A 27,522-nucleotide genomic window follows, 5' to 3' on the forward strand; every position below is an offset into this window, starting at 1 on the left:
TAGCCTCCAACATGTGATTACATTTATAATACATTTTTTGCATTTTATTACCATTTTCCTTTTCCATAAACCACATGTACATATTCCTGATTTAACATGTATTCCCCAACATATATAAAAATGTTCATTAACCAATATTCACATTTATTCCTTAACAAATATTCCTACTATTCATTGATATGTATTTACTACTTATGTTTATACACATTCCTTAACATCTACGAACCTTTCATTTACATATGTATTCAGATGTTCATTATTTATATTTATTGATATATATATTAACTATTCATTAGGTTCATTAATATATATATTAAATATTATTACCTATATCTATTAATTCATACATTCTATGACATCTTACTTGTCTGCACCTGCAGTCTGATCTCCAATATGCAGTGCCGCAGTCCTCTTTTCCTCCCGCCTTCTCTCCTTTTTCTTCCCTTGACCCCTGCAGATTAGTTTGGGTTTAATACCCATGGAGGGGAGAGATCGTGTCCCTCCACGGGGACCTGTTGACGTGTCTAAAATCGCATTGCTACGACTCCATCCGGCCAACGCAGAATAGAATGCACTCGCTGAGTGTCCTATCCTCTCTTGAGATAAAGAAATCCCTAATGTTGGTTTTGTTGATCAAAGGCGATGACCTCAAGGTTTTGATTGTCAGGTCTTGACTGCGGGATTACTCAGTGGTCAATGTGATTTGTTGGGAACACAAGGGGACTTACAGTAATATAGGCAATTGCTGGATGAGTTCCCTAAAACTTTGACAGTCTTGTTATCGATTGGTTTCAGTTGGATTGATACTATTTTCAGCAGGACTGCGGATTCTTCTTGGTAAAAAAGGGGAAAAAGAGGGATAAGAAAAGAGAGGTACAGAAAGTCTAAATTATTTAACTAAGATAGCATATTCCGGAAACAGACAGACACCTCCAAATAACTAGATTAAACATTACCAGCTATTTAAGCACAATACTTGTATGAATCTAGTGCGATCTTCAAGGGAAAATTGAGTTTTCACGCTATCAAATACAACATCAAATTTTTAACATTCATTCAGTGAGTATTCAATAACCAAACTAAGCATATGAAAGGTTCAGATTAACCATGCAGAAGGAAAGACAATCAGTCATTCCCTAATGGTATGAACAACGAGGATTCAATCAGATGTTTATGTAGAAAATGCTATATAAATGAAAGAAACATAATTGAAAATTTCAAATTAATGAAGGAGACCATGCACTCACAAGGAAACTTGAAATAGTCTTAACTTTGCATTAAATCCTGTAAATTTCGCTAGAGCTTCAGCAACAATCCATGAACTTCTTACAAAATGAGGGAAAACCAGTCCCTTTAAATAGGCTTCCAAAAATAGATGAATGGCCAAGATCTAATCTAAATAAGTGGCCCAGATTCATCCTTACAAAAGGGTACCCACATCCATAAATGGAGGGTAAATATCAGCAACTACCCCAAAGGGAGCAATAACTACCAAAAAGGTAATTAAAACTTATCCAAAATAATTCAAAAAGTTGATTCCTGGGTTGATCAGCTTCATGATCAATGTGTACAAGTAATGAAAGACATTTTTCAAATAATGTCTAAGTTGGAAACTGTTGAGGAGAAACTAGATCAGACTTCTAATACTTTCAAAAAGAATCTGGGAAGTGTTGAAGAAAGTTTGACAATCTGGCGTACCATGCCCCAACAATAGCTGAATATTTTGTAGGAGCATGCCATCATCTCTTCCAGGGTTATGTACTTGGAATTTGAAGAACTCCTAGAAAACAAAACCCTTGTTCTTAAATCCCTCATTGAGGAGATCGGTGATGCAAAGAGATTTCGAGGCGAAGTTTACCGAGATATTGTCTCACATTGTGAAAGGGCCTCTTGCAACATAGTAAGTCAGGATGGAGAGCTGATTCCAGAAGAAGAAGTTCTTGCTGATTTACAGATGAGGATTCATAATGAATGGAGGAGCGAACAATTCTCGGCAGCTTCGATTCAAGCATTGATGAAACACCAAGCCTTTCTGCATGAAATCCAGTCTATCCTGGATAAAAACAATTCTGCGCTCCTCCGCTGTCACGACACTATTGTGAAGACTATGGTTGTTGCCAAGAACACCCATGAACCAAATCCCGAGGAACTACAAGCGAGCATCCGGAAATTTCAAGGATTTGTGTCTTCACAAAATGCAACTTAAGTGTTTTTCAACACTTAGTTGAATTTTCCCTCTTTTGTAATCTTTAGTTGCAATTTAGTTTTGACAAGTTACATGTAAAAGCATTTTTTGTAAAATGCAAGTTACACATTACTTGCACTTTTATAATTACATGTAAGGCAACTATAAGTTGTGTCCGATTAGGATTGTAGTTGGAATAAGTCTTAGTTAGTTGGAGTAACTCTTAGTTAGTTAATGAAGTCCCAGTTAGTTATTGAATGAGTCTTGGTGGTTGAGAGAATCTCTCAAGTTAGTTAGGATCTCCCACCTTTTTCTCAAGGCTCCTCTTCTATAAATACTTGAGGGGTCTATTGTAATTTTTATCTTTTGGGAAAGCAAGCAAAAACTCTGTCAAATTTACAGCAAGAAGTCTTTGAGCTTATGTATGTGAATTGAAGGTTTTGAAGAATAATAAAGAAGGATCACTCAAGTTTTGAGTCTTTGAGCTACATGTTTGAGTTTGAATCTTTTTATCTCTTCTATGCAAAGTGTTTCTAAAGGAGCTTAGTCCAATCTGATTTGAAGTGTTTGAGCTGCAAGTAGAGAAGATTAATTAAAATAGGAAAATCTCTAGAAGGAGCAGCAAGTCTTTGAGCTTGCGTCTATTCTTGAGGAAAGATTATTGTTTGATAAGAAATAGCAACAAGTCTTTGAACTTGCATTAGTTCTTGTCTTTGTGTTGAAAGAATAGATTATTCCAGTCTTTGAGCTGTTATCTTTTATTCGTTGTAAAATTTAGTATAGCAAAGGGTAGATAGGACTTCCAATAGTCAAGTCTTTGAGCTTGATATTGCTGTCCCGTCCCGAAGGAAGTGACGGAAGTCTTTGCGCTTTCAGGAAACTTCATTTCCTTTCTCTCATTTCACTTGAAAGTAGTTACTGCTGTTCATATTCAATCGCTATCCTTTTCTGTGAAGAGAAAAGGATATTGTCTTTCTTGAAGAAAGAAGGAAGACTGCTGTACCATCTTGTTTTTATTTCAGTTTTACTTAGATAGGGGGAGCCGTCCCTTAATTAGGAGAGTTTTTGCTCGTGTGCTGTGGTTGAAACCACAATTTTGTATATTTCTCCAAGTGTACAAAATTTTCAACCAACACATTATCACTTGAAAGAAGCTAAGACATAATGAATTTCCAAGCTTTCCAAATTCTTTTTGCAACAAAAGTCCCAATAATATTGGTTATTAGTGAAGAAATGTAAGGTAATGGAAACTTGGTCTTTCAATGTGGTTTGCGCATATGAGAGCCTTGAGGAAATTCAGTTTATCAAAAGAATCTTCTAGTTTTCGTTTCCTTTTACAGCCTTGATAATCCACTTAGTACATAGAGTAATGCCTTGAGATGAACATCAACTAGGCCGAAACCACTATACCCTTTACGAAGGCAATAATTCTTAAACCACATGATGAAAGCCTTTTCCTTGTTCATAGCTAGCCCAAATAAAATCCCTAAGAAACTTATCCAACTTGTGATATTAGGCCTTAGAAGGAACTCAATAAGAGTTGTAAAAATGTGTGATTGAGAGAACTTAATATCAAATCTATAATTTTAGGTTATTTTTATTTGAATGTACTTATAGGTGATAGGTAATGAATGCAATGAAAATATAATATGAATTTAAAAGTGTTTGGTTTCTAATATAGAAAATTTTCTTACTAGACACTTAATCCATATAGAATGATTGATCATATACCGTAAACAGATGAGGTGTTAATTATAGTAACAACTTAAACATATATCTTCTTTGTAGAGTTTCTCACATTAAAAGATTTTATGTATTATCATATATTTATTTCAATAGTTCTTTCTTCTAAAATTGAAACTTTAGTTGTCATCCATAAAGTTTAAAACATTAGAAGAAATCTATCTTTATTTTTTTTTATGTTCTCATGACAGATTTCTTCAAGGCCCTGAAACTGATCAAGATACTGTACAGAAAATAAGAGATGCCATCAAGGATCAAAGGGAGATTACTGTCCAATTGATAAATTATACCAAGAGTGGTAAGTAATGAATTGATTGCAGAAACTATTTTTATTTCTTATTGCAATATTTTCTTGTGCTAGATCCTAGTTTTTGGGGAAGTGCAAGTCAATCATCTTCACGATTACAAATCATTTCCTTTAGTCCTATAAGCTTTCTATTATGATGGAGTTTCTATATTTTATCAATTTTGGTATAACGTGTTTTAAGTCCATTGGCATGATTGAGGGTCAATTGAACAATTTGACCTCTCTTTTAGCTCAGAGTGCAATACATTTGGAAGCCAAAATCAAAATTGAAAATTTCACTTCATTGATATTGTGGAAATGGATACATGACCAGCAGATTGTAAAATGTGTTTAGTGTTAGATGATGAAGTATTTTGGTGTGGCTGGTGTGTTTAGCTTTTCCATTAAGGTGATTGGACTAAAAGTGCTCAAATCTGCAGCTGTGCAAGTCTAAGTTTTCTAGTTGTAACATTTGTAAAGATAAACTGTCACTGCTGAACTGAAAAATCTTAGTCAAAATTAAATCTCTGCTTATACCCTAGCTAGAAGTATCTTTCCATATATCACCAACTGGGTAGGAGACCAATTCCTACTCATAATCTCCCTCCAGTCCACTTCCAGCAACTAAAAACTTCTACGAATTCAGAAAAAAGAGGTAACAACAATAACAATATCACTTTTAGAGTCTATAACTTCCCATGGAATGTTTCTCCCATCATCATTAGGTCATTACAGCCCCTGAAAAAGATCTTGTGTATAAGTACCAACACAAAGAGTAACTCCACAATGCTGACGCTGCACTACTTTAATTTCTATGTGACATCTATTAAGAGTGATTTTGAGGATGCTTGCAGAATCAACATCATTGGTATCCACTCCATCACTCTGTAAACCAAGATCAGTTATCAATCCAAGATGATCTAATCATCGATGGTCCACTACAAAAAGCAAATTATCAGTAATCCTGGGTGACACAATTAACAACACAATTGGATACATTACCACACATCACAACTAGTTTATACATCCTCAAAGTGAAAAGATGTGCATTAATCGTTACATTATTAACATCATAAATGGCACTCCAAGTGCTGAAATGGATATACCATGCATTCAAGTTCCTGCAATCAGCTGCATTCATTAATGCCAAGTCTGAATAATTTATGATCAGCATTAAAGAACAGCTATTAAACATCAACATGCAGGCTGGAATCATTTGAACCAAGTCTAAAAGTTTGCCCATTTGCTGCATACTGGTAGAATTATCCCAACTCAACCAATTAGAAATATGAAGTACTTGTTTATAAGTTACTAAATAACTAGGGACAACAAGTTCAAAGTTGGGAAACATTAAAGTCTCATTCAACAATTCTTTAGGAAGATGTTTCCAGAGCCATTTCAACTTTCTCATTTTTGTTTTTCTTGAGTCCATAAACACATCCTCAAGCTTAGCCATGCAATCTTGAACTAGGTAATGCTTTTTTTCAAATTTATCTGCATTGATTATATCCTTCATCTCAGGACAAATCAAATCATTTGTAGGTAAAGGATAGCTTGTCCACAATCATAAAATTAGTTTTTGCTTCATACCTTTCATTGATGACATCAAAAATCTCATGCATATCTTCTTCTAGTTTTGGTTGATCATCATTAGATGCTGATTCACCAAGTGTACCACTATGAAATTTTCTTGTAAAACCAATTATAGCAGCAATCACATGGCTGCGATTTGCATTATCATGTATATCCCTCACCTGTAGCAATTGATTCTTTCTCCATAATGTCAATTTGTTGTAAAATTGTGTTGGTTTTATCTTTCTTACTGCTTGCCCAAACTTGTTTTTCTTAGTGAATTTAGGTTCTTCGATCTCATCAAAGTATTCATCTTCACTAGTGGAAGTATATGAAGAATTAGCTGCATCCCTAATTTGATAAGCATCAAGTCCAACAAAAGCAATTTTCTATTATTGAGCCTTCTAAAATGATGGCATGGGAATGCTGAAATTTTCAATAGGCTCAATATGTAATGGCCCCTATTTGGGATTTACCTAATTCAGTCTTGGGATAGCAATTCTAACTTAATGTGAGTTATAAATATTAATAAATATAATTTTATCAAAACTGAGTACTATTCATTATAATATTTAACTTGAGATTCTAAGACTAGTTTGGAAGATAGAACCTATCTTGATAACTTCCTTTGATTTGTATTCTTGACATATATGTCTCAATGTTATAAATTGTCACTACTTATGATCTTATAGGTTAGTCTTCAATCTGGTGTATTGATTTTATATTTAAATTATCTGATGCATTCCATTGTCTTCGTATAATTCCCTTCTTATATCATATTCAGTTCTATTCTATAAATTATTGAAAACCATCCATTATATTCATAATAATATGTATATTTATAATTTATACTCTTGTAATTATATAAACATAATCTTATTGATATTATGTCAAGTATGTATGTATGTATATATTTATATATATATATATATATATATATTATTATTTTCTGATTTGAATATAAATAAATTAATAAATTAAATTATATTATCAAATATTTATATATTACCTATTATATAAATTATTAATACCCATTACCTGAAAGCACTATCTATATATATGATGAGTGTGAGATCAAACAGATCTGACATGCGTCAGATCTGGTCTGCCACTGCATATGAAATTGAGAATGATTGTCACACGTATTGCAGTCAATATTAATATCAGTGTTATATTCTGCATGAAAACATTATCAGACTTTATATATCAAGCATACGTGCTAAACATATCCCTGTGCATATTACCAAGAACAAGGATGTTACTGCCTGTAGCTTTTTAACAGTTCTGATCTCATTATTACAGCCTTCGGTATTTTTGGTAATATTCCCCCCCTTCCTGATGGAATGAGTTTGATCTTTATGATGAGAAATGGTTGTCTCCTAATAGTTGTGTCTCTTCATAATTGTGTCTTTCCATTCACGTCTTCTCATAGCAATGAGGTTGTTTATCTTAATCATCATTCAACATTAACTATTCTAAATCGTTGTCCTATTAATAACGATTTATGTTCTAAATAAATGGTTCGGTGTTTAATATGAAAGTCCGATAACTTATTAATGAATTCAATTGCCAATTAAGGAAGTCTCCAATTAAAGACGGCACTGCTCTCTACCTCCTTACAATCGTGGCTCTACATATATGTCTCAGGTGAATTGTCTCTGCCAAGTAATCTCAATGAATTAATAATATTAATACAGATGTTATGTCTCGTGGCCATAAGCAGATGATACGTGCCATAGGCACTGCTTCAGATGAAGCATCCAAATCTTGTAAAAGAGACTTATTCCCCCCCTTAATTGTTTCACTCCAAGAATTATACAGATTAGTCTATTGTGAGGGGACAATCTCTGATACCAGTAGTATCTTTAATTTAATAATTAACTTTATTTATTGCTTTATAGTTGTTCTTCTGAATTTATTTATTATTATATCTGTTTTCTAATTACCTTGTTATTTTGTCAGTAATATAATATTGTAAAATTTATATTATTATTTGATAAATATGAAATCAAAATTGATATTAATATTAATATTTATTATTTAATAAATATAAATTATATATTAAATCTTGTTTATTATTATTATTATTAAGATTTTATTTAGTTCATTTCTATTTATTTGGTTATATATATATAGTTTTATATTTTAAATGTATTATTATTTACTATTAAATCATATTTTAGAGCGGCATTATCAGGTTTAGATGGGGACATCACACAATATTAGTACATGCCTCAACTGAGTTGTCCAGATTGTTAATGGGGCAATTTGTGTAATCTTGTTTTCCAATTTCACCTTCTAGAAACTTCACCATTTTACTTGTGCATTGGTGATTAGGCCCCAAGGGACAACTGTTAATGGGGTCAATTTGTGTAATCTTGTTTTCCAGTTTTACCTTCTAGAAACTTCACCATTTTACTTGTGCATTGGTGATTAGGCCCCAAGGGCCCTTTACAGGAAAAACAAAGATTTTGTCTTCATAATTTGTTCTTGTTTCCATTAAGATTTCTTGAACTGGAATAAACTTTTTTTGTTTTGTTTCTGATTTGTTTTTAACAAAAAAGAGAGACCTTACCCATTTAGGATGATCATATGCTTCATTATGCAATTGTTTTAAATTCTTTCCATAATCTTGGCAACTCTTTGAATAACTTTGACAACTTTGCCTCAATTCTATAAGCCCTTCTCGTAGTTGCTCTTCAAAACTCTTCATCTTTCTAACTGACCCCTTAGGATGGTTGGATTTACCTACTTTGATACCACTGTAATATGCAATCCTTTTTGCACTTTTATTTTTTAAATTTTTGAATGTATTTTGATTCTTTTTGCAATGTTCTTACATAATAAATATAGTGCAGAATAAATAGGAAATATTGTAACAACTTTTCAATTCAGAAAATAGACAATACATAGAAATTACATAGCTGAAAATTCCAGATTTAATTTCTGAGCTGGAAGTACATTTTTCTTAAAAAATAATTGCAACCTAGATCATAAATTTGCATTACATATCTAATTCCAAAGTACTTATAAAATGCATCAATGAAATAGACTGAACTGGTATTGAAATCAGCTAACTGGCACTTGTAGTTTGGATGAGAATCTTCAATAGCTTCTCTCAAACCCTCGTAGTTGTGGATGATAAAATAGGTTATTGTGGGTTCAAACATGATGGGGATGCCAATCTGAATTCCAAAAACATTGAGCACACAGGTACCAGCAATAATGATAGGAAGTCAGGAAAATATCCGGTTTCTACAGACTTCCTGTCAGAACTGTGACAAGAACAAAACTATATTTGTATTGAGACTAGGAGACACATCAAACAACAATACAGATATAGAACACCAAAACCTTTAACTTTATTACTACATATCATATGATGATGATTACATTCAAAGATAAATGTCTACATTCAAACATTTTGGCCATACACTTGTTTGACCGGCTTTCTGACTGCACACCACTATGCCTCTGCAATCCACCAATGGTCTTGTACTTCTTTTCTGTCTCTGTAAACCTCCTCTTCTACTCTTCACTCTCATGGCTCCGACTGGTATCTTTTTATTAGCGTATTTCCTTCTTACATTTCTTGTCGTTGTTCTGCCTTTATGTGTCGAGTTTCCTCTTTTATTCTTTTCAAACATCCTCATGCGATGATCCTTCTGCTCGCTTATCGTTGGGTCATAGATGGCCCATGTTCGCCCACCAACTTTCTCTTTCCATATGGCCTTTCCCTTTCCATCTGGGCCCTCGAAGTTAGCTTACTCCTCTGTTATTCATCCTCTTCTCGTTCGGCCGATTCTAGCCTCTTTTGCTCCACCATCCGATTGCCTTTGTTTACCCATTTTATCTCTTGGTTCAGTTTCTCCCAAATTGCTCGATTACCATTCAGAACTAATTCTTTTAAAATGCTCATTAATCATTCATCTCCATTTTGCCAAAGGCAACTAACTCATTCTGTCCAACTTTCTACTCACGTGGTGATAGGTTCTGTAACCATACAAACCGAATCTTGACTACTCAAAGCTTAACAAAACGCTCAAACAAATAATTTAACACGATGCTCCTGCATTAAACTCTCAAGGCACAAAAGAAAGCATGTGCTCCTACATAGGGGAGTAACAATTCAAATTTCAAACTACCCTCATTCATTCTTTTTTTTCTGCTTCTTCCAACATCTCTCTGGTTCAACTACCACATTCCTCCAACATTGTTTTCCACATCTCCACTATGCTCTGATGAAGTTATCACCATTATCTACCATCTTTTCCCAAGCTCTTCTCATCCTTTCATCTACACACGAAATATTATAAACGAATAGATGGAAATTAAAATTTTCTATTTTTTCAAGATCACACACCCCATACATTTGTATTAAAATATCATCCATATTTTCTACCACTGCACTTATCATTTCAGTTTCATACTCCACCTCCTCATCCAACATCTTTTCTAGCCACTCTTCCTCTAGGGGCAACTCTTCATGCATGGCTGTAATAAATTCTTCCTCTATAGCTGCAATATACAAATCTGAGTCCTTCAGAACTCTACTTGTATTCATGTCTTCAAGTTTGCCTTTTCACTCTTGCTCTATTGCTGCCAGTTGTATTCACAAATCTTCCTTCTTATCATTATTGCTTGCACCTCTGTCCAATTGCTTCACTACAATATCTTCACCTTGCATCTCTTTGCTTCCATCATCTTCAATCACTTTGACTCTAACATACACTTCTTTACTTTTTGCTGCCCTCTCTTCCAATTCTTTCTTCCTAATCTCTCCTTCACAAATTTCTTTGTCTTCCACCACTGCCCCTAAATTTGCTTCAAGCTTGACTTTTGCATCTTTTATATCACTTCTTAATCCCTCATCATCCCTTGTGTCTGCTATATAATCTTAAGTTTTGTTGTTCTCATCTTGATCTAACCCTCTGTTCATATCCATTTCCAACTTGTAATTGTGCCTTCTATTCTTTCTAAACCATCTATATTTATTTTCCTTCTTCTTCTTGTATTTACTCCTCACCTCTTTTTCATATACAAGCCTCCATAGCTTCATTTCCCATTCACATATGTCATCCTCATTACTTAGTGCCACATCCTTCTCATCTTCTTCTTTTAAACTCTTCCTTCCAACAACTTCATCCAAAGGTTCAAATACATCAACACTGTTTACAAACTGAAATATTACCTCTTTACCTTCTACAGTTTTGACAACATCTATTTGAGCTCCAAGCTTTTCCATCAAAACTACACTGTCATTTGCATTATCTCCTCTGTGATCTTTGCCAACCACAAGACCTCCACAAGTTCCTGTAATTCCCCCAAACTCTATAACTGCTGCAATCTCACACTTTACTTCTTCATTTTCAGCCGCTAATACCCTTGTCTTCTCATCTTCATTTGTTCCTTTCATGCCCTTTGTAAGACATGTTCCTATTGCAAATCCTTTCTCTTTTACACCCACAAACTCATTCTTCTCTTCACATCTTCTATTCACTTTAAGTGTCTTCATATCACCACATTCTGCAACATCATTCTTCTTTTTTGTCGTCCTGCTCTTAACCATCCATACTTTGCTTCCCATAACCTTGGACTGATGCCGTTTCATTACAGAACTTGTCCTTTCTGAGTTATCTATTGAACTTTTCTTTAAATCATCTCCTTTATGCATTTTTTCTTCACAACTTGCTTTATGTTCTTGCTTCCCCTTAAAATTTGTCATGCCTTTCATCTGATGGGCCTGTTTGCTGCCATAAACTTCAGCATAATCTCCTTTTCCTTTGCACTTTAACTGCTGCCTCTCACCAATTGGTTTCATTTGCCAATGTGGTATCCTATAACCTTGATCCCAACCAAGATTTGGGAACTCCTTTCTTCCTTTCTCCTCATTAGCTAGCATATCTACTAATCCAACATCACTCTAGAAAAGGGCATTCCACTCATATTTTTTGATGGGAGCTCAACTAACCATCAAATACTATCAAACAGTTGGATGTACTACCTCCAAGGTTTCCTACGCGAAACTCAATAGCGTACGAGAACCAATTGAATAGGCTATAGGTCCACCAACTCAACTAGTTAGGAAGGGGACATTACATCTTGTGCCAGAACTTCCTCTCCAATCTCCTACGTGTTGAGAAAATGGTTATACTAAGAGTTGCGGGGGGGGATGCCTAACAACTATTTTTATCAATTTAAACTTTATCAATCACAATTGCATCAATTACTAAATTACAATGATCGCACACATGCAAAGAATACAATAACATAATATTTACATGGAAACCTTTATGGGAGATAACCATGGCAAAGTACTTGCTTTATATAATAATTTCTTTACAAATTTAGAAGCACCAACCCCTCATTCAAATTTCCACCTTAGTAGTGTTGCTTAATCAATGGATGATGGATGATCTTGTTTTTCACAACTTAAGCTATAAATCTTCTTTTCAAATTGATCTCAAATCTGCTATGAATTGTCTATAGGTCTGCCACAAATCTCTCTTCACTATTTTGCTATAATGAAGCTCTTTTTACCACCTTCAAGTCTTCTATAAATCAGACCACAAGTCTTCTATATGGTCTCCCTATAATCTGATCATGAATCTATCACTAGATGACCATTATCACCTCTTTCAAAATTCTGCAATAAACTCCTTATTTACTTCTCCACAAGTCTGCAATAAACTCCTTATTTACTTCTCCACAAGTCTGCAATGATCTTCATAAAATGTACTCCATCAATCTGGTGTATATGCTTGAATCTCTATATATATCTTCATGTTTGTTCAAAAGGACATATCTTAATGCAAATAGACATCTCTTTTAAATGAGACATTTCCCAAACTGGTTGCACCTTTTGCAAATAAGAATGATTATTTCCTTCACTAGTAGCTGATCTTCAGCTTACTATTAATCACTGTCATTTGTTAAGTGTCAATCTCTTTCAAATTGAATCAATACTATCACTTATATTCCAATTACTGCATAGTAAACTTTTCTTTATTATTATCCCAGCTATCATATAGAGTCAGTCATCACCTTTTCTATGAATATTATATCGCTGCATTGTCATTTCTTATGTGATCTTCATCATAAACATATCAATCAGTATTTTTCATTCTCTAGCATTGATAATCTTGGTCATTCTTAATAGATTTGATGCTAAAGTGTAATCGCTATCATTTATGAACTCGCCATTTATAGACTCCCCATAACTTGCCTATGTTATTGCTGCATCAGTATATCTCCTTCTATTGAGGTGATTCTTTATAGTTGGTTCTTTCATGAATTTCACTTGTATGCTAATGACACTTTTCTCCAGTGATGAGAATTTTCTTAGTGTCTTGAATATGATCAATGTATATAGCAACACCATGCCAATCATTGAATATATTAAATTGACTCTTCGTAACTTCCATAACTTACAACGATAATGATGATAACTCAATGACAATCTCTCAACAATCTCCTTGTTCTTCTTTTGACATTAATGATAGCAAACTTCATCTTTGTATCTTTAACATCAACGACAATATTTTTAACACTATGGACTCTTTCCTTTCCTCCACAAATTAAATTTCTTTTCAGTGCAGCTTCCTCTTCTCTTGGAAATTGACCTGCAAAATCACAACGTTTCTCTTTAATCATTTTCACACTCTCTATTTATACACCCTCTCATTGTTAGCCGCATTATTGTATACGGGAATACGACTAGTTAATTAAGTTGTAATCGGGTTTGTTAGTTGGCAGCCGAGCGGTGGTAGTTGCGGTGCGACGGTTGGCACTCGCACCCTCTCGGCATCTTTATATACTTCCGAATGTAACTTGTGTAAGACACTTACGAATGGAATAACATCTGATATATTGCATCTGGTATCTATGGCATTATTATTCTACATTACGTGCTTTATGTTTTAAGTTATTCACCTGAGAGGGCAAACATTTGGCGCCGTTGCCTAGACGTACTCGGGAACGGAAGACGTGGATGGTGCACGGACACAATGGGCCTACCTGTTGGTGAAATAAACCCAGAGGTCGACGACGTGCGAACAAAACTTTACACAGGAGAAGACACGGCAACACGAGAATTTTCAATTTTGCTCTAGGTAGCCATCCAGACCTACGTTCGATGAGAGGCAGCGGAGGCGGAAATCCCACCAAGTGCCGTGTGGATTGCGCTGGAGGTTAGCCCGGCAGTAAACCGGTTGATGAACCACCTCCCCCGGTTGCTTGCATAGGCATCGCTGGCACAACAGGCCCGCCTGGAGGAGATTGCCCAGGAAGAGCGATGACAATAAATCCTGCAATGCTACGAAGAGAACAACCGACGGGAAACGGAACGAGATGGCGCCAGGCCAAGAGGGAATTGAACCTTGAACTTTTTATATTCAAATAAAAGTGTCATTGACACGAGTTGTATTGGAGGAAATGAATTAATAAAGACGTGTTTTGATTTATGTATTGTGAGTTATGGAAACGTGCGATAATTAATGCCCAACCTATTGAATAAAGATAGAAATAAAAAAGTAGAAATGGACGAGTGGGAGGCCGCACAGAGGGCCTTGATTCTGGAACAGCAAGTAGAACGTAGACGGAGGCTGAGGCAACTTGCCGAAGGACGACCTGCCGAAGGGTGGCACAAGGGGACCAAGGAGGTGCCACGGAGGGTGTAGAAGCCGACGGAAATTTCTACGCATCGCCAAAGCATCGTAGGACGCGGAGCCACGAAGAGTTTCTGGAAGAAACAAGGTTACGGCGAAATCTAGTCGAGGAGACTCGGGATCAGTTTAGAAACTTATCCCTTACACCACGGAGTGAAGATCACCAACGGGAACCAGGAGTGGGCGCGGGTGAGAGCGAAGGGGAGGGCAACCGTACGGCTGTAGGTGCGACGCACGGCAGGTAGAACACGGTACCACCAGTCACCCACGCAGGACACACCACGGGCGCTGGAGGAAGTGGCGCAGGGGCTCAGACACAACAACAGCCACCGCAGGGGAGACGACCCCCATCAATGGCAGGTAAACAGAAACTATCGAAGTTTAATGGCGACGGGAAGGAGGATCCCGTTCGCCATTGTCGAACGTGTGAAACCATATGGTCAGCAAATGGTATTATCGATCAAGATGAATGGGTAACACAATTCCCAGCAACCTTGAGGGGAGTGGCCATAGACGGTACTCAGATATGGACAAAGCTAAAGTCAGCACATGGCCCGAAGTAGAATAAGAATGAGACAGTCTATCCCAAACTCCTTCAGGTCGGGCCATGTGCCGACTATAAGCTCGCACTGTCTCATTCTTATTCTACTTCGTTCCATAGATCTCCTTCAGATATGGACAAAGCTAAAGTCAGCACATGGCCCGACCTAAAGTCACCGAGATCTATGGAACGAAGTAGAATAAGAATGAGACAGTGCGAGCTTATAGTCGGCGGCTGAAGGAACTACTGGGAAAAATGGAGAGTCAACCAGCAAATGGGTTGAAAAAGCGATGGTTCGTGGAGGGACTAAAGCATTCCCTCTGAAAGAAGATGAAAATCGTTCCACCTACATTGTACGAAGATGCATAGAATAGAGCGATGGATCTCGAGAGCGAGACCAAGACATCAAAGAAAAAGAAGAAGGATAGCTCGTCCGAGGAGGATGACTCGTCACAGGAAAGCAGCAGCGACAACGAGGCTGCCAAATGGGTGCAAGCGCTCCAGAAAGACATGGAGCGAATGAGAAGGGAATTCAAAACAATGAGAAGCACTAGTCGGACCGAAGGGGACATATGGTGCATTGAGTGCAAAGAGGAGGGGCACACAAAGGGTACTTGCCTGAAGAAGGCATTCTGCGAGATTTGCCAAGTGATGGGACACTCCACTAAGGAGTGCCCATACAACATGAAAACCCGAAGCACGCAAATGAACCAGGTGCTGTTCACGGAGCAGGCCACAACATCCGCACCAGCGGGTACGGGCCAACAAACTAACACAACGGCATCATCTGGAGGATATCGGGATAATAGACGCGGCGGCGGAAGAAATAATAACAATAACAATAACAATAATAGAAACCGGATCCAGTATGACACCAAGGGCCGGCCAATGATTTAGTGTAGGGCCTGCAATCAGTGGGGACACTTCGCTTGTGATTGCACGAAGGAAGCCAACCCTCAGCACCTCTGCCGATGGTGCGGGCCAGGCGACCATGAGGACGCAAATTGCCCGAAGCCTAGTGTAAACCTTCTAAACATAGAACCCACGAAGGCAGAAGTGTTGGCAATCACAAGGGAGCAGGCTAAAAAGATTGCCTACCCAAATCCCCACACGGACTGAGAGAGTGCGGGAGGCCAGAGACGAGATCACAAAGGAAATGGCCGCACAAGGACAGAACAACCACTAGACAGCAAGTCCACCATGGACAAGGGGAGAAGAGGAAATCTTACGGCAAATATTGCAGGTAGCGGTACCCGTGAGAATGCAAGACCTCCTGGAGACCATGCCACAGCTAAAAACGGCTATCTTAAACTCTGTACCCCCACAAGTAAAAACGAGGGAGGTCGTGAGCCCCACAACCGACCCCGTGTTTAGGGAGGTCGTGAGCCCCACGGTCGACCCCATGTTGTTGGTAGTCAACAGCGAACGCCACCCGACGGTGGTAGAAATGGGTATATTGGGGACTACCTTGACAGACACTATTGTGGACGGAGGGTCAGGAGTAAATGTACACCCAGAAGTGACATGGAAAAAATTGGGAAAGCCAATATTGTGGCCCCCTACGTTCAACCTGCTAGGGGCAGACCAACATGGGATTAAACCCCTTGGTACCCTCATGGGCCAACAGGTGATGGTTGGCACGCAGCCATTCGTGCAGGATTTTGTAGTAATCCCCCTGAAGCAGAAAGTATATGACGCCATTCTCGGGCGTGGGTGGCTCATTGCAGCAAAAGCGAACCATAACTGGAAGCGGAATACCCTTTCTTTGGAAAACGTCGGGAGGAAGTACGTGATCGATCTCTGTACGCAGATGGTGAGTGAGGAGTTAGCCTCCTCCTCTGACTTGGAATCTGAGGGAGACCAGTTAGTGAAGGGTGGAGATGGATGCCACATGGAGCCTAGTGACGAAGGGGTGTTAGAACTGGAGGCATGCTCAGGGGATGACGGGGACTCTTTGAATGGCCTCTTCCATTGGCAAATGGGAGATTATGAACTATTTACACCCTCGTGCAACGTATTGAGCATCGAAGAAGAACTAGATATATTTCCCCCTGAATATGGCGAGTACAAGGAAGGGGAGGCATCAGTGAATGAGACGCTGGCACACCAATTTTCGAAGGGGGAGCCCATTAAATATCAGGAAGCCAATTTAAAGGAAACAAATCTCGGGGAGACGAGTGACCCCAAGATCATCCTTGTCGGAGATGACTAGAATCCAGTGCTGAAGGCCGCAGCCTTCAAAATTTTCCTTGAATACAAGGATGTCTTTGCATGGACATACAAGGACTTGAAGGGCATGCCCCCAGAATTATGTGTACACCGAATAACATCAGTACCGGGAGCCCAGCCGGTGAGGAAGCAGCCTTACCGAATGAACAAAAATTATGCTGCACGGGTGAACGACAAAATTGAGCGGATGTTGGAAGCGGGCATAATCTTCAAAGTGCAGACAAGCGAATGGGTGTCTCCCATTGTGATTTCCCTCAAGAAAGAGGCCAATCAGATCCGGATCTGTGTAGACTTCCGGTGCCTAAACGCTGTCACTATTAAAGACCCGTTTCCCATATCCTTCACCGACAGCATCTTGGAGGAAGTAGCTGGACATGAAATCTATTCTTTCATGGATGGGTTCTCTGGGTACAACCAGATATCCATTGCGGAGGAAGATAAGTTGAAAACAACCTTCGTGGTGGAGGACGGTGTGTACGCATACAACTGAATGCCCTTCGGTCTTGCACCTGCCACCTTTCAGCGCATCATCTTGCACATCTTCGACAAGATGTCGGTGGGGAACTCCAAAGCCTTCCTAGATGATTGGTCTATTTACAGCGGACAGGACATCCACTTAAAAACTCTCGGGGAGTGCCTAGAGAGATGTCGGAGGGCACGGTTGGCCCTCAACCCGAAGAAATGTAGATTCATGGTACCATGGGGAAGATTGCTGGGACACATTGTGTGTAAAGAAGGATTGAAAACGGACCCGGACAAGATTCGAGTAATAGTAGAAATGGAACCTCCTACGGACGTCACGGGGATAAAGTCCTTCCTTGGTCATGTGGGGTACTACAGGAGGTTCATCAAGAACTTCGCTGAGGTGTCCCACCCGTTGGATAAGTTGACACGGAAAGGGGAACCATACATTTGGGCAGAGCCACAGAGCAAGGCCTTTGAAGAGCTGAAGACAAGGTTGATGGGAGCACCCATACTGGCATACTCGAATTAGGATAAGGAATTCCACGTTTATGTGGATGCCTTAAACTATGCCATCGGGGCTACATTTGCCCAAGTAGGAGGACACGGGTTGGACCACTCCGTTTACTTTGCCAGCAGGTTGCTCTCGAAGGCAGAAAAGAACTACAGTACCACAGAACGTGAAGCCCTTGGTATGGTCTATGCCGTACAGAAATTTCGTCATTACCTCCTGGCCACACCATTCACATTTTACGTAGACCACCAGGCACTCATGTACTTGGTAAACAAGCCTATTATCCAGGGGAGGATAAGCCGTTGGCTATTGCTACTGCAGGAGTTCACATTTTTAATTGTGATAAGACCAGGGTAAAGCCATGTCATAGCTGACCAGCTGTCCCGGATTAAGTCGGGGGAACCTCCAGAGGGAGTAAATGATGATTTTCCGGATGCACACTTGTTCCAAATAGCCGTACTCCCTTCGTGGTACAGGAAGATTGGAGAGTACCTATTGACGTCTCGATTTCCGGAGGGTATGCCTCCAGGGGAACGGAGAAAGCTCATTTTAAGGAGCAGGACTTTTTCGCTCATCAACGGGTTACTCTACAAAATGGGGCCGGACCAGGTATTAAGGCGTTGTGTTATGGAGGAAGAAGTCTCAAGCGTATTAAGGGAGGCACACGAAGGACCCACAGGTGGACATATGGGCCTAGACACTATAGCCCGCAAGGTGCTTCTCGTAGGACTGTGGTGGCCAACGGTACATCACGACGCTAGGGAGTGGGTCGTGGGGTGCGACACTTGCCAATGGGCGGGCAAACCTCTGAAGCGGGACTTCATGCCCCTCAACCCGTTGCACGCACAGGAACTCTTTGAATGATGGGGACTCGACTTTGTGGGTCCTCTTAAGGCCAGCCACACACGACGGTGCCGGTACATTGTAGTTGCAACAGAATACTTGACCAAGTGGGTGGAGGCAAGGGCTCTCCCGGATAATTCAGCATTAAGCATAGCGAAATTTATTTATGAACAAATCATTACGCGATATGGTATACCTATTCAGTTGACCAGTGACCGGGGGGGCCACTTCGTGAACCATGTCATACGGCTATTGACATCAGAGTTCAAGATTTTTCACTCATTATCGAGCCCGTACTACCCACGTGCCAATGGCCAGGCGGAGGCCACAAACAAAATATTGGTATCGGTAATTTACAAGTCCTGCGGGGTAGAAAAGAAAGATTGGGAGGAGATGTTACCCTCTGTACTATGGGCCTACAAAACGACTTACAAAGTGACCACGGGTCAGACCCCGTTCCAACTCATGTACGGGCAGGAGGCGGTGGTGCCAGCGGAATTCATGGTGCCAAGCCTTCACATTGCAGTAGAGAACAAACTCGGGGATATGGAGAGTCTGAGGGAGAGACTGTATGCCTTAGGTAAGTTGGACGAAAAAAGAATGCTGGCACAGCCACAGAGGCAGCCCAACAAAGACGAAAGGCGTGGCACGACAAGCACCTGCGGCGAATTAAGTTTACTCCCGGACAGCTAGTGTTGAAATTCAACGGGAAGAACGAAATTAAACCTGGGAATTTCAAAGTGCGATGGCTAGGGCCCTTCAGGGTACGCGAGGTCAATACCAATGGGGCGATTAAGTTGTGGACGTTGGACGAGAAGGAGGTGCTAGACGCCGTCAATGGATCGAAATTAAAGATTTATCATGAACGGAGGGAACCTGGCCCCCCTAGTCTGGATGTTTGTCAGTCTTGTGTAAGAAAAAAAAAAAAGGGTACGGTCAACCGTACCTTACGGGGAAAAAAAAATTAAAAAAAAAAAAAAAATTTTAAAAAATTAAAAAAAAGAAAAAAAAGTGGTTCCATCGTATGGTGGAACCACCGTGCGGTGGGGCCACTAAAGGTGGATGCCACCGTGCGGTGGTCACCCACACACCGCACACCTAGCATAAACCCCCGTGTAAGGCAAATAAGGAAACACAAAACCCCCGTGCAACGCACAGCAAGAAAAAAGAAGAACGCCGCACAGCAAGAAAAAAGAAGCACGCCACACAACAAGGAAAAAGAAACACACCGCACCAGCATAAAGAAAACCACGCAGCCGGCATAAAGGAACACCACGCAGCCCACGCATAGGGGAGACGGAAAAGGAACAAAAGGAAGGCGAAGGAAACCCCCAGCAGCCCGCACAGCAGCAACCATACACAACAAAGAAGGCTGTTACGAAGGTGTCCAACTACCGTAGGATTTTTAGCCGGAAATCAGTTATATCAAGTTATACTAGAAATTAATGGATTTAGCAGGGAAACGAAGTTGGAAAAAACGGCTGCAGGCTTCCTCCAGTAGCAGCCAAAGGGATAGCAATATTAGGGTTTTAGCGTCAGGAGTACGTGTTGCAGGTGGCACCATGGATGCCAGTGCCTGACAAAAGCAAAAACAGAAGGCACCACAGACTGCCATAAGTGCGAAAAACACATTGACGCCCCAGAACATCACCTTTGAAGGCTTGAATGGGTCGAAATGCCGGAAATGGTGGCAGGACACTCTCGAGGATGATCTGGTGAAGCGAAACCTCCGAAAGGTGGAAGTGGAGTGGGCTATTCGGATGCCCGTGTTTCCTATCCGCGAGTATGAGGGTTCCCTACGGTTCATGGTAGACACCTTCGATAGGCACACATGCACCAACACTTTCGAATACCTCGGGAGGGATGTTACCGTATCTTTCAAAGCAGGGGACTTCACGAGGGTATTCAACATCCTAGGCAGACAGGGCAAGAAAATAGAACTGAAGGCTAAAAAGATGAAACGGGAAGAAAAGGAGCGGTGGATTAAATTAATCTTGAGGAACTTGACGATAGCAGAGTTGGACAGCGTGGCTAGTGCCACGAAGGGTCGAGGAATCCGTAAGACTTTGGTTGCGGAGGGCCACTGGAGATGCATTATGGATGTCATCAAGAGCAGATTGACAGGGTCGGGTAGGGCGTCGGACATTGCCCTCCCTCAGATTATGCTGATGAACGGGTTGATGAATGGCATCGTGTATGATTGGGCCGTGTTACTTGCAGAGCGTATGTATGAGTGTTTGATGCTGCAGCATCGCACATTCTATATGCCTCACTATGCTATAGGGTTGTTCCTGGAGGCCACGCGGGAAGCAGTGCCCGAGGAAGAGTTGGAGATATGACCACAGGGATCGTTGACAACAAGTGAGCCTCCAATAATGTATTGGAGGCACTTGGACATTGGGCACTCTTCCGCGAAGCGGAAAAGGGTGGTAGATACGGCCTCGGCTTCAGGGGAGCTTGACAGCGGGAGGGATTCCAGTAGCACAGAGGAATCAGAAACGGAAGAGGAGGACGATAGTAGCCGGGCGACGGAGGAGCCGGTACAAGTCCTGTTTGCCCCACCCCTGCTACCGATGGGCATGCCTGTGCCATCATTTAGAGTGGGCGGCCCCTGTATTCCGGCCTTTGGGCAAAGCCGTACGCCTGTTACACTTGGTCCCCTCCAGCACGAGCACCAGGGAGCATCACCGGGCCCAACCACGACAGCACTTACCGAGGACATGGCAGAGTCAGGGACGGAGGAGTCACCGCATCGAGTAGTGGTCGTTGAGGAGCAGGGGCTGACAGAGGTGGTGGATACCAAGTCTCAGGTGCGGTTGGACGTCATGGGTAGTGACGCAGTGGTGACTGTTTCCGCTTCCTTGTTGGAGGAGCCGATGACAGCGAACCATCCCTCGGTCATAGAGATGTGTGCCGACCTCGTGGCTATGCAGAGCTGGCTCACACAACGGTTTCAGATGACACTGGCACAACCAGAGGGAGTTGTTGTATTCTCACCGTGTTGAGAGACTAGAGCAGAGGTAGTAGACTTGGATGACTCATCAGGAGAGGCACATGGACTCACAGTTGGGAACGAGGCAGGGGAGGTCACCTCTGCTGGGCAGGCACCTGGAGATGGTACACCTTCGGTGGTAGAGGAGGTACCTTCACAGCAGGATGTCGTTGCATCCGTTCCACCAGAGACTTCACAGCCTTCAGCGCAGACGGGGGAGGATATTGAGACCTATCTAGCTGACATGGTTGATATGGTGACGAGGGGTAGGCGGGTGGTGGCCGCTGCCCAGACGCAAGCATTGCAGCAGGTGGTGGTGGAGCTAGAGCAGGTCTTACAGTTTATGTGGGTGGGCTGCCCGACAACCTTTGCTACCTGCTTTAAGTCTCAGGGGTGGCCGACTACGGAGACAGAGGAGATGATCCAGGCTTGGAGGCTGCATCAGCCCGTTGTGGAGAGTCGGGTGACCGCAGTTGTCTGCGAGATCGAGCAGGTCTACCGGGATGCCTATTATACATTGAGGTGTACACAGTAGGAGTCTGTAGTCAGGGAGGCTGCATGAGTAGCGTTGGAGAAGGAGGTGGCCAATCAGCAGGCCTCATGGGCAGTCGAGAGAGCGCAGTTGTTGGCATAGCTGGAGGTGGCCCGCGCAGAGACGACTGAGACCCGGGCAGAGAAGGCCGAGGTAGAGACTCGTTTGGCGGCTGAGCAGAATGTGAGGAGCCACGTGCAGCAGGAGTTGGATGCCGTCAGTGCCGAGAGGAGTGTGTTGCAGACTCGGTTGGTCTGTGCGACGGAGGCAGCAGATACAAAAGAGAAGGAGTTGCTGGAAGCCGCACACATGGTGAAGACAGCTTTGGAGAAAGTATTGGTGGCAAAGCGAGATGTGACTGTACGCACTCAGCAGGTGTATGAGCTCCGCGCCTGTTTGGCTGTCCAGACACCGGCATCTCAGCCTTCTATTTCAGGGATGCTTCCTCAGCCCCCTCCCTAGTTTTTCTGATATGTCTATAGTCTAGGTGCATGATCTCCATTTTTGTTGTAAGTCGCCTGGAGACGACTTTTCTTTTGGGGGGGATGATGTTAGCCGCATTATTGTATACGAGAATACGACTAGTTAATTAAGTTGTAATCAAGTTTGTTAGTTGGCAGCCGAGCGGTGGTAGTTGCGGTGCGACGGTTGGCACTCGCACCCCCTCGGCATCTTTATATACTTCCGAATGTAACTTGTGTAAGACACTTACGAATGGAATAACATCTGATATATTGCATCTGGTATCTATGGCATTATTATTCTGCATTAGGTGCTTTATGTTTTAAGTTATTCACCCGAGAGGGCAAACACTCATGCCTTATTCACTGGTTGTTCTTTTACTTCCCTTCTTTAAAACTACAATAAAACGTTCTTGTCTTCCAGCACATTGGAAGAAAAAAACCATACGTTGCGTCACTTTTTTTCACTTAATAGAGATTAAAAATTATGTTTCCAATTTCTTTTAAACTTCCATGCCCCTGTTTTTTTGCAATCTATTTTCTTTTTAATATTTTCTTATCATAGATGGAGACAAAAATCCTCTATACCCCTTCAATGTTTGGTATTTTTAATGATTTTCACTCTTTTGGTTTTCAATTCATCTTCAGCCCCTTTACTTGCCACATTAAGTTTGGCTTTCCAGCTTCAAGATTCGGTGTTGCATATTTCATTTAAATCATTTGCAATGAATTTTTATTCTAATTCATTTCATCTGCTGGAGGTATGACACTTGTCTTCCATTAACCATGTCTTCAATTCTTTACCTTTTGAAGATTTTTAAAGCTAAAGAATAAAACAAATTCTTCAAAGAAAGAAAATTTCAAAATTTACAGGTAAACAACAAACTCATTAAATTGATGCAAGATTTATTTGACGACCTCCCAGATGCCCTTGCATCACTTCTCATCATTAATGTGCACAGAAACTGTTTTTCTTTTTCTGAAGTTGAGACTTAGAAATAAAAATAAAAAATAGAAAAATATTAATGTCCATGGATGACCAAAGTAGGTCAATTGAATTGAATTGAATAATTTTAATACTGTCCATGAGACTGGGTGGTCTAAGGGACCAAGAGAGCCAGCATTAATCCACTTTCATTTTTCTTCCCATGTCAACTCTTCTATTATGTATCCTCATCAAGAAACTTGCAATAGTGTGAAGTTTGGTCTCCTCAAAAATCTCATTCAAACTGTCTACTGTTAAGATGCTTCTGAATGTCCTCATCCGCTATTTCTGCTGAACTCAACAGAACAACAATATACAATAGACTTAAAGTTCCTACCAAGGTGAAGAATAAAGATAAGAGACACAAAACAATATGTGAGCACCAAAACAAGTCTTCAGTAAATAGTTACAAATAGCTAAGAAAGGGGAACAAGAACCCCAAAGAGAAAAGAGAATCCACAAAAGAAAATTGAAGAACATCAAGTAATTTTTCTAGACTAGATATGGTGAAGTTGCTAGTGTTGTCATTGATCACTGTGAAGGGGCCAATACAAGATCTGATAATGCTCATCGGGGAGTGTCAAGGGCTAGGAGGGTTAATGCCACTAGGATCACACCTAAAATCCAAGGCTGAAGTAACCCCTATAGTAGTAAATCTGATCTTGAAGAAAAATATCCCACTTTTCTCTATCTTTAGCTTGTATAGATTTTTACTCCTTTTTTAAGATTTTGGTTAAAAGAATATAAAACCCGAAACTTCATTGTATGAGGGGCTGGCCTTCTCAAAGATAGAAGGATATTACCCACTTTATGGTGATCTTCCCACATCTTGCTTTTTTTGTTTTTTGTCTAGTGGACTAGTCAATAATTACATTAAGGGCTTCAATGAAAACAAACTGCCAACAATAGTATCTATCTTTTGTACTTAATATATCAGCCACATGTAATAATTTAGAAAGCACAGTTTTGTTGTGCTACTTATTTTTGTCTCTTATTGGCACATGTTGGATCAATGAATATGGTATTTAAAAATTCAATCCAAGATAGAAAGGTAAAAGAAAGAAACAAGAATGTTAATGTTCACAAATGACAGAAAATAGATCGACAGGACTGGAACATACAAAAGGTGCAATAGAAATAACTAGGGGAAAAAAGAAGGTTCTAGATATAAAGAAAAGCACACATGGGGAACAACCCAAAATTGAGTCTCTAGAAACTATCTTTTGAGTATCATTATCTCCATTAATATACCTTGTATTTTGTTTTGAAAGATTGTACAACCATGTTAAAGATAATAAAATAGCCATGTGAATAAAGTTTGGAGTTAAAGCTATTTCCAAGACAAATGTGACACATGTAAATCCCATGAGAGAAACATTTGTTAGCTATTGACTAAATCATTATTGGTTGTTTGATTGTGTCGTGAATGAAAAGCAAATTAACCACATTTACTGTGTTATAATAGAAATGAAATTGAAGGAAGTATTATAGAAAAGGAATAGGAAGAATAACATAGCAGGCCGTTTAAATAAATTTTATGTTGATTTTGCAGTGTATTCTTAGTTTTGTACAAATTATACAATTTGACTTCCTTTACTTATCTTCTTGTATTGATATTGATTGCAATCAAATTGATCGCATACACAGGTAAAAAGTTTTGGAATTTATTCCACTTACAACCTATGCGTGATCAAAAGGTAACTGGCAATGTGCATTTTTCATTTGTATGAAACTATGGCCTCACATAACTTAGTTTAGTTTGCTCCTTTATGTATATACCTATGCTTTCTACTTCTAAGGCTTTCAAACTTTTCTTATACTGAAGGGAGAGCTGCAATATTTCATTGGAGTTCAACTTGATGGAAGTGAGCATGTGGAACCATTGCGTAATCGTCTTTCAGAGAAAACAGAACTAGAAAGTGCAAAGTTGGTAATGTCTTTTAGTGTTAGTTTTAGGTATAAGTTGTACAGCTTATAGATGCTTGACATATTCTTCTAAAGTGCATTTTTCTTATTTATAGATGCTAAAATCATGTTCTTTTGGATTCCATTGTTTATACTTGTTCATTAAAATTTTGTAATCATATTTTCTTACTGAATTTGAAGGTTTAATGTATCATAAAGGACATTTGTGCGATTGAGGCCCCATGACTACATACACATGTACAATTATATTAAAAAAGATGATCTCTTATCTCTTTAGTAAAGTCCATGCCTCCATTGTGAATGATTGTAGTATTGTACACATGTTAGCTTAATTATTTGGTGGAAGAGGTTGTACATTGGAAAAATAAGAAGTTATGGTTGAACTTCATTTCACAACAATTTAACATCATTTGCAGATCCTTCCAAGTTCCAACAAACTAGACCAATGATGCTTGAATATAGTAGATGGTAGATATCATTGCTTCTTTATACCAACATATTTTAAATAATCATGCTCATTGTAATAGAAGAGTACATTACTAAAATAAATGTCAATAGTATAAAGCTCTAGATGGTTAAATTGATATAATTTAATGGCCCTCTCTGTGATCATGTTCACTTACAAAATGAAAACATAGAGATTGCGTTGTCCTAATTTTTGAATTTTCAAAAATTGACAACCCCTACAAATTTTTGCTTAAAATTCATAGTTTTCGTCTCTAAAGCACGATTTACAATGTTCAAAACTCGTATTTGTTTGCGTCCAATTGCTAGTGGGTGTTTTGTCGTCATTGCCTAAGTCTTGGTTGGTTTTGGCGGCCTTTTTCCTTATTTTCTGTGTAAATTTGGGTTTTGAGTTGGTCTTTGCAAGTGGTAGGAACTTTTAGAAGGCATTGCAAGTGAATGCACTTACTTGCAATCGGGTCTCTGGGAGCTGATTACAAGTAAGTGAGGTCATGGTTCCTTTAAAGTTTAAAAAAGAGACTTGTAGTCGGGTCTAGGACCCAATTACAAGTGAAGTTTTTTTTTTAATAACATAATGTAATTTACTTGCAAACTGGGGTTTAGGGCCCGATTGCAAGTGCTTGTTGTCTCTTAAGCAAAATTTGCCAGCATTGCATATACTTGTATCAAGCTCCTCATGACCCGATTCCTTTTCTTTGCCATGCCTTCTCTATCCAAGCGATATTAAGGGAACCGTCTTAAATGCATTGTAGTTGGAATATGATTTTTCTTCCTAGTTTCCTATTTGAGGTTCTTATTGGGGTTTTGAAATCATGTTCCAACTCTCTCATTTGAAGCTACATTTCAAGATTGGGCGAGTTTTTCTTCCAGTTTTGGGGTTTTCGTTTACAGGTAAGTGCGATCTAGTGTTTGGTTTCTTTCCTCTTTCTTGTTTTCATGATAATGTTTGAAATGTGCTTTTTGTCATTATACTTCCCCTTGCGTCACGTGCGTAGTTCTGCAAATAAGTGTGTTGACGTGGCTAAAGTCATGCTCCGACTCTTTCCACTCAACACATAATAGAATGTTGAGTATCATATCCTCTCTTGAATAAGGTGATCCCTAATGTTGTTATGAATAA

At 39.8% G+C, this 27,522-nt stretch overlaps 1 protein-coding gene across 1 annotated transcript in view; it reads left to right on the forward strand.

Annotated features, from left to right (window-relative positions):
• The window catches only part of LOC131061847 (phototropin-2), a 446,814-nt gene that overhangs the window by 91,044 nt on the left and 328,248 nt on the right, over positions 1-27,522 (forward strand). Inside the window, exons 8-10 of the mRNA XM_057995710.2 lie at positions 4,120-4,226; positions 25,659-25,708; positions 25,837-25,941. Of these exons, the coding sequence (XP_057851693.2) occupies positions 4,120-4,226; positions 25,659-25,708; positions 25,837-25,941 (262 nt within the window). The remainder of the gene's footprint in view (positions 1-4,119; positions 4,227-25,658; positions 25,709-25,836; positions 25,942-27,522) is intronic.

Source organism: Cryptomeria japonica, chromosome 4 (assembly GCF_030272615.1).
Source record: "Cryptomeria japonica chromosome 4, Sugi_1.0, whole genome shotgun sequence".
Lineage (NCBI taxonomy): Eukaryota > Viridiplantae > Streptophyta > Pinopsida > Cupressales > Cupressaceae > Cryptomeria > Cryptomeria japonica.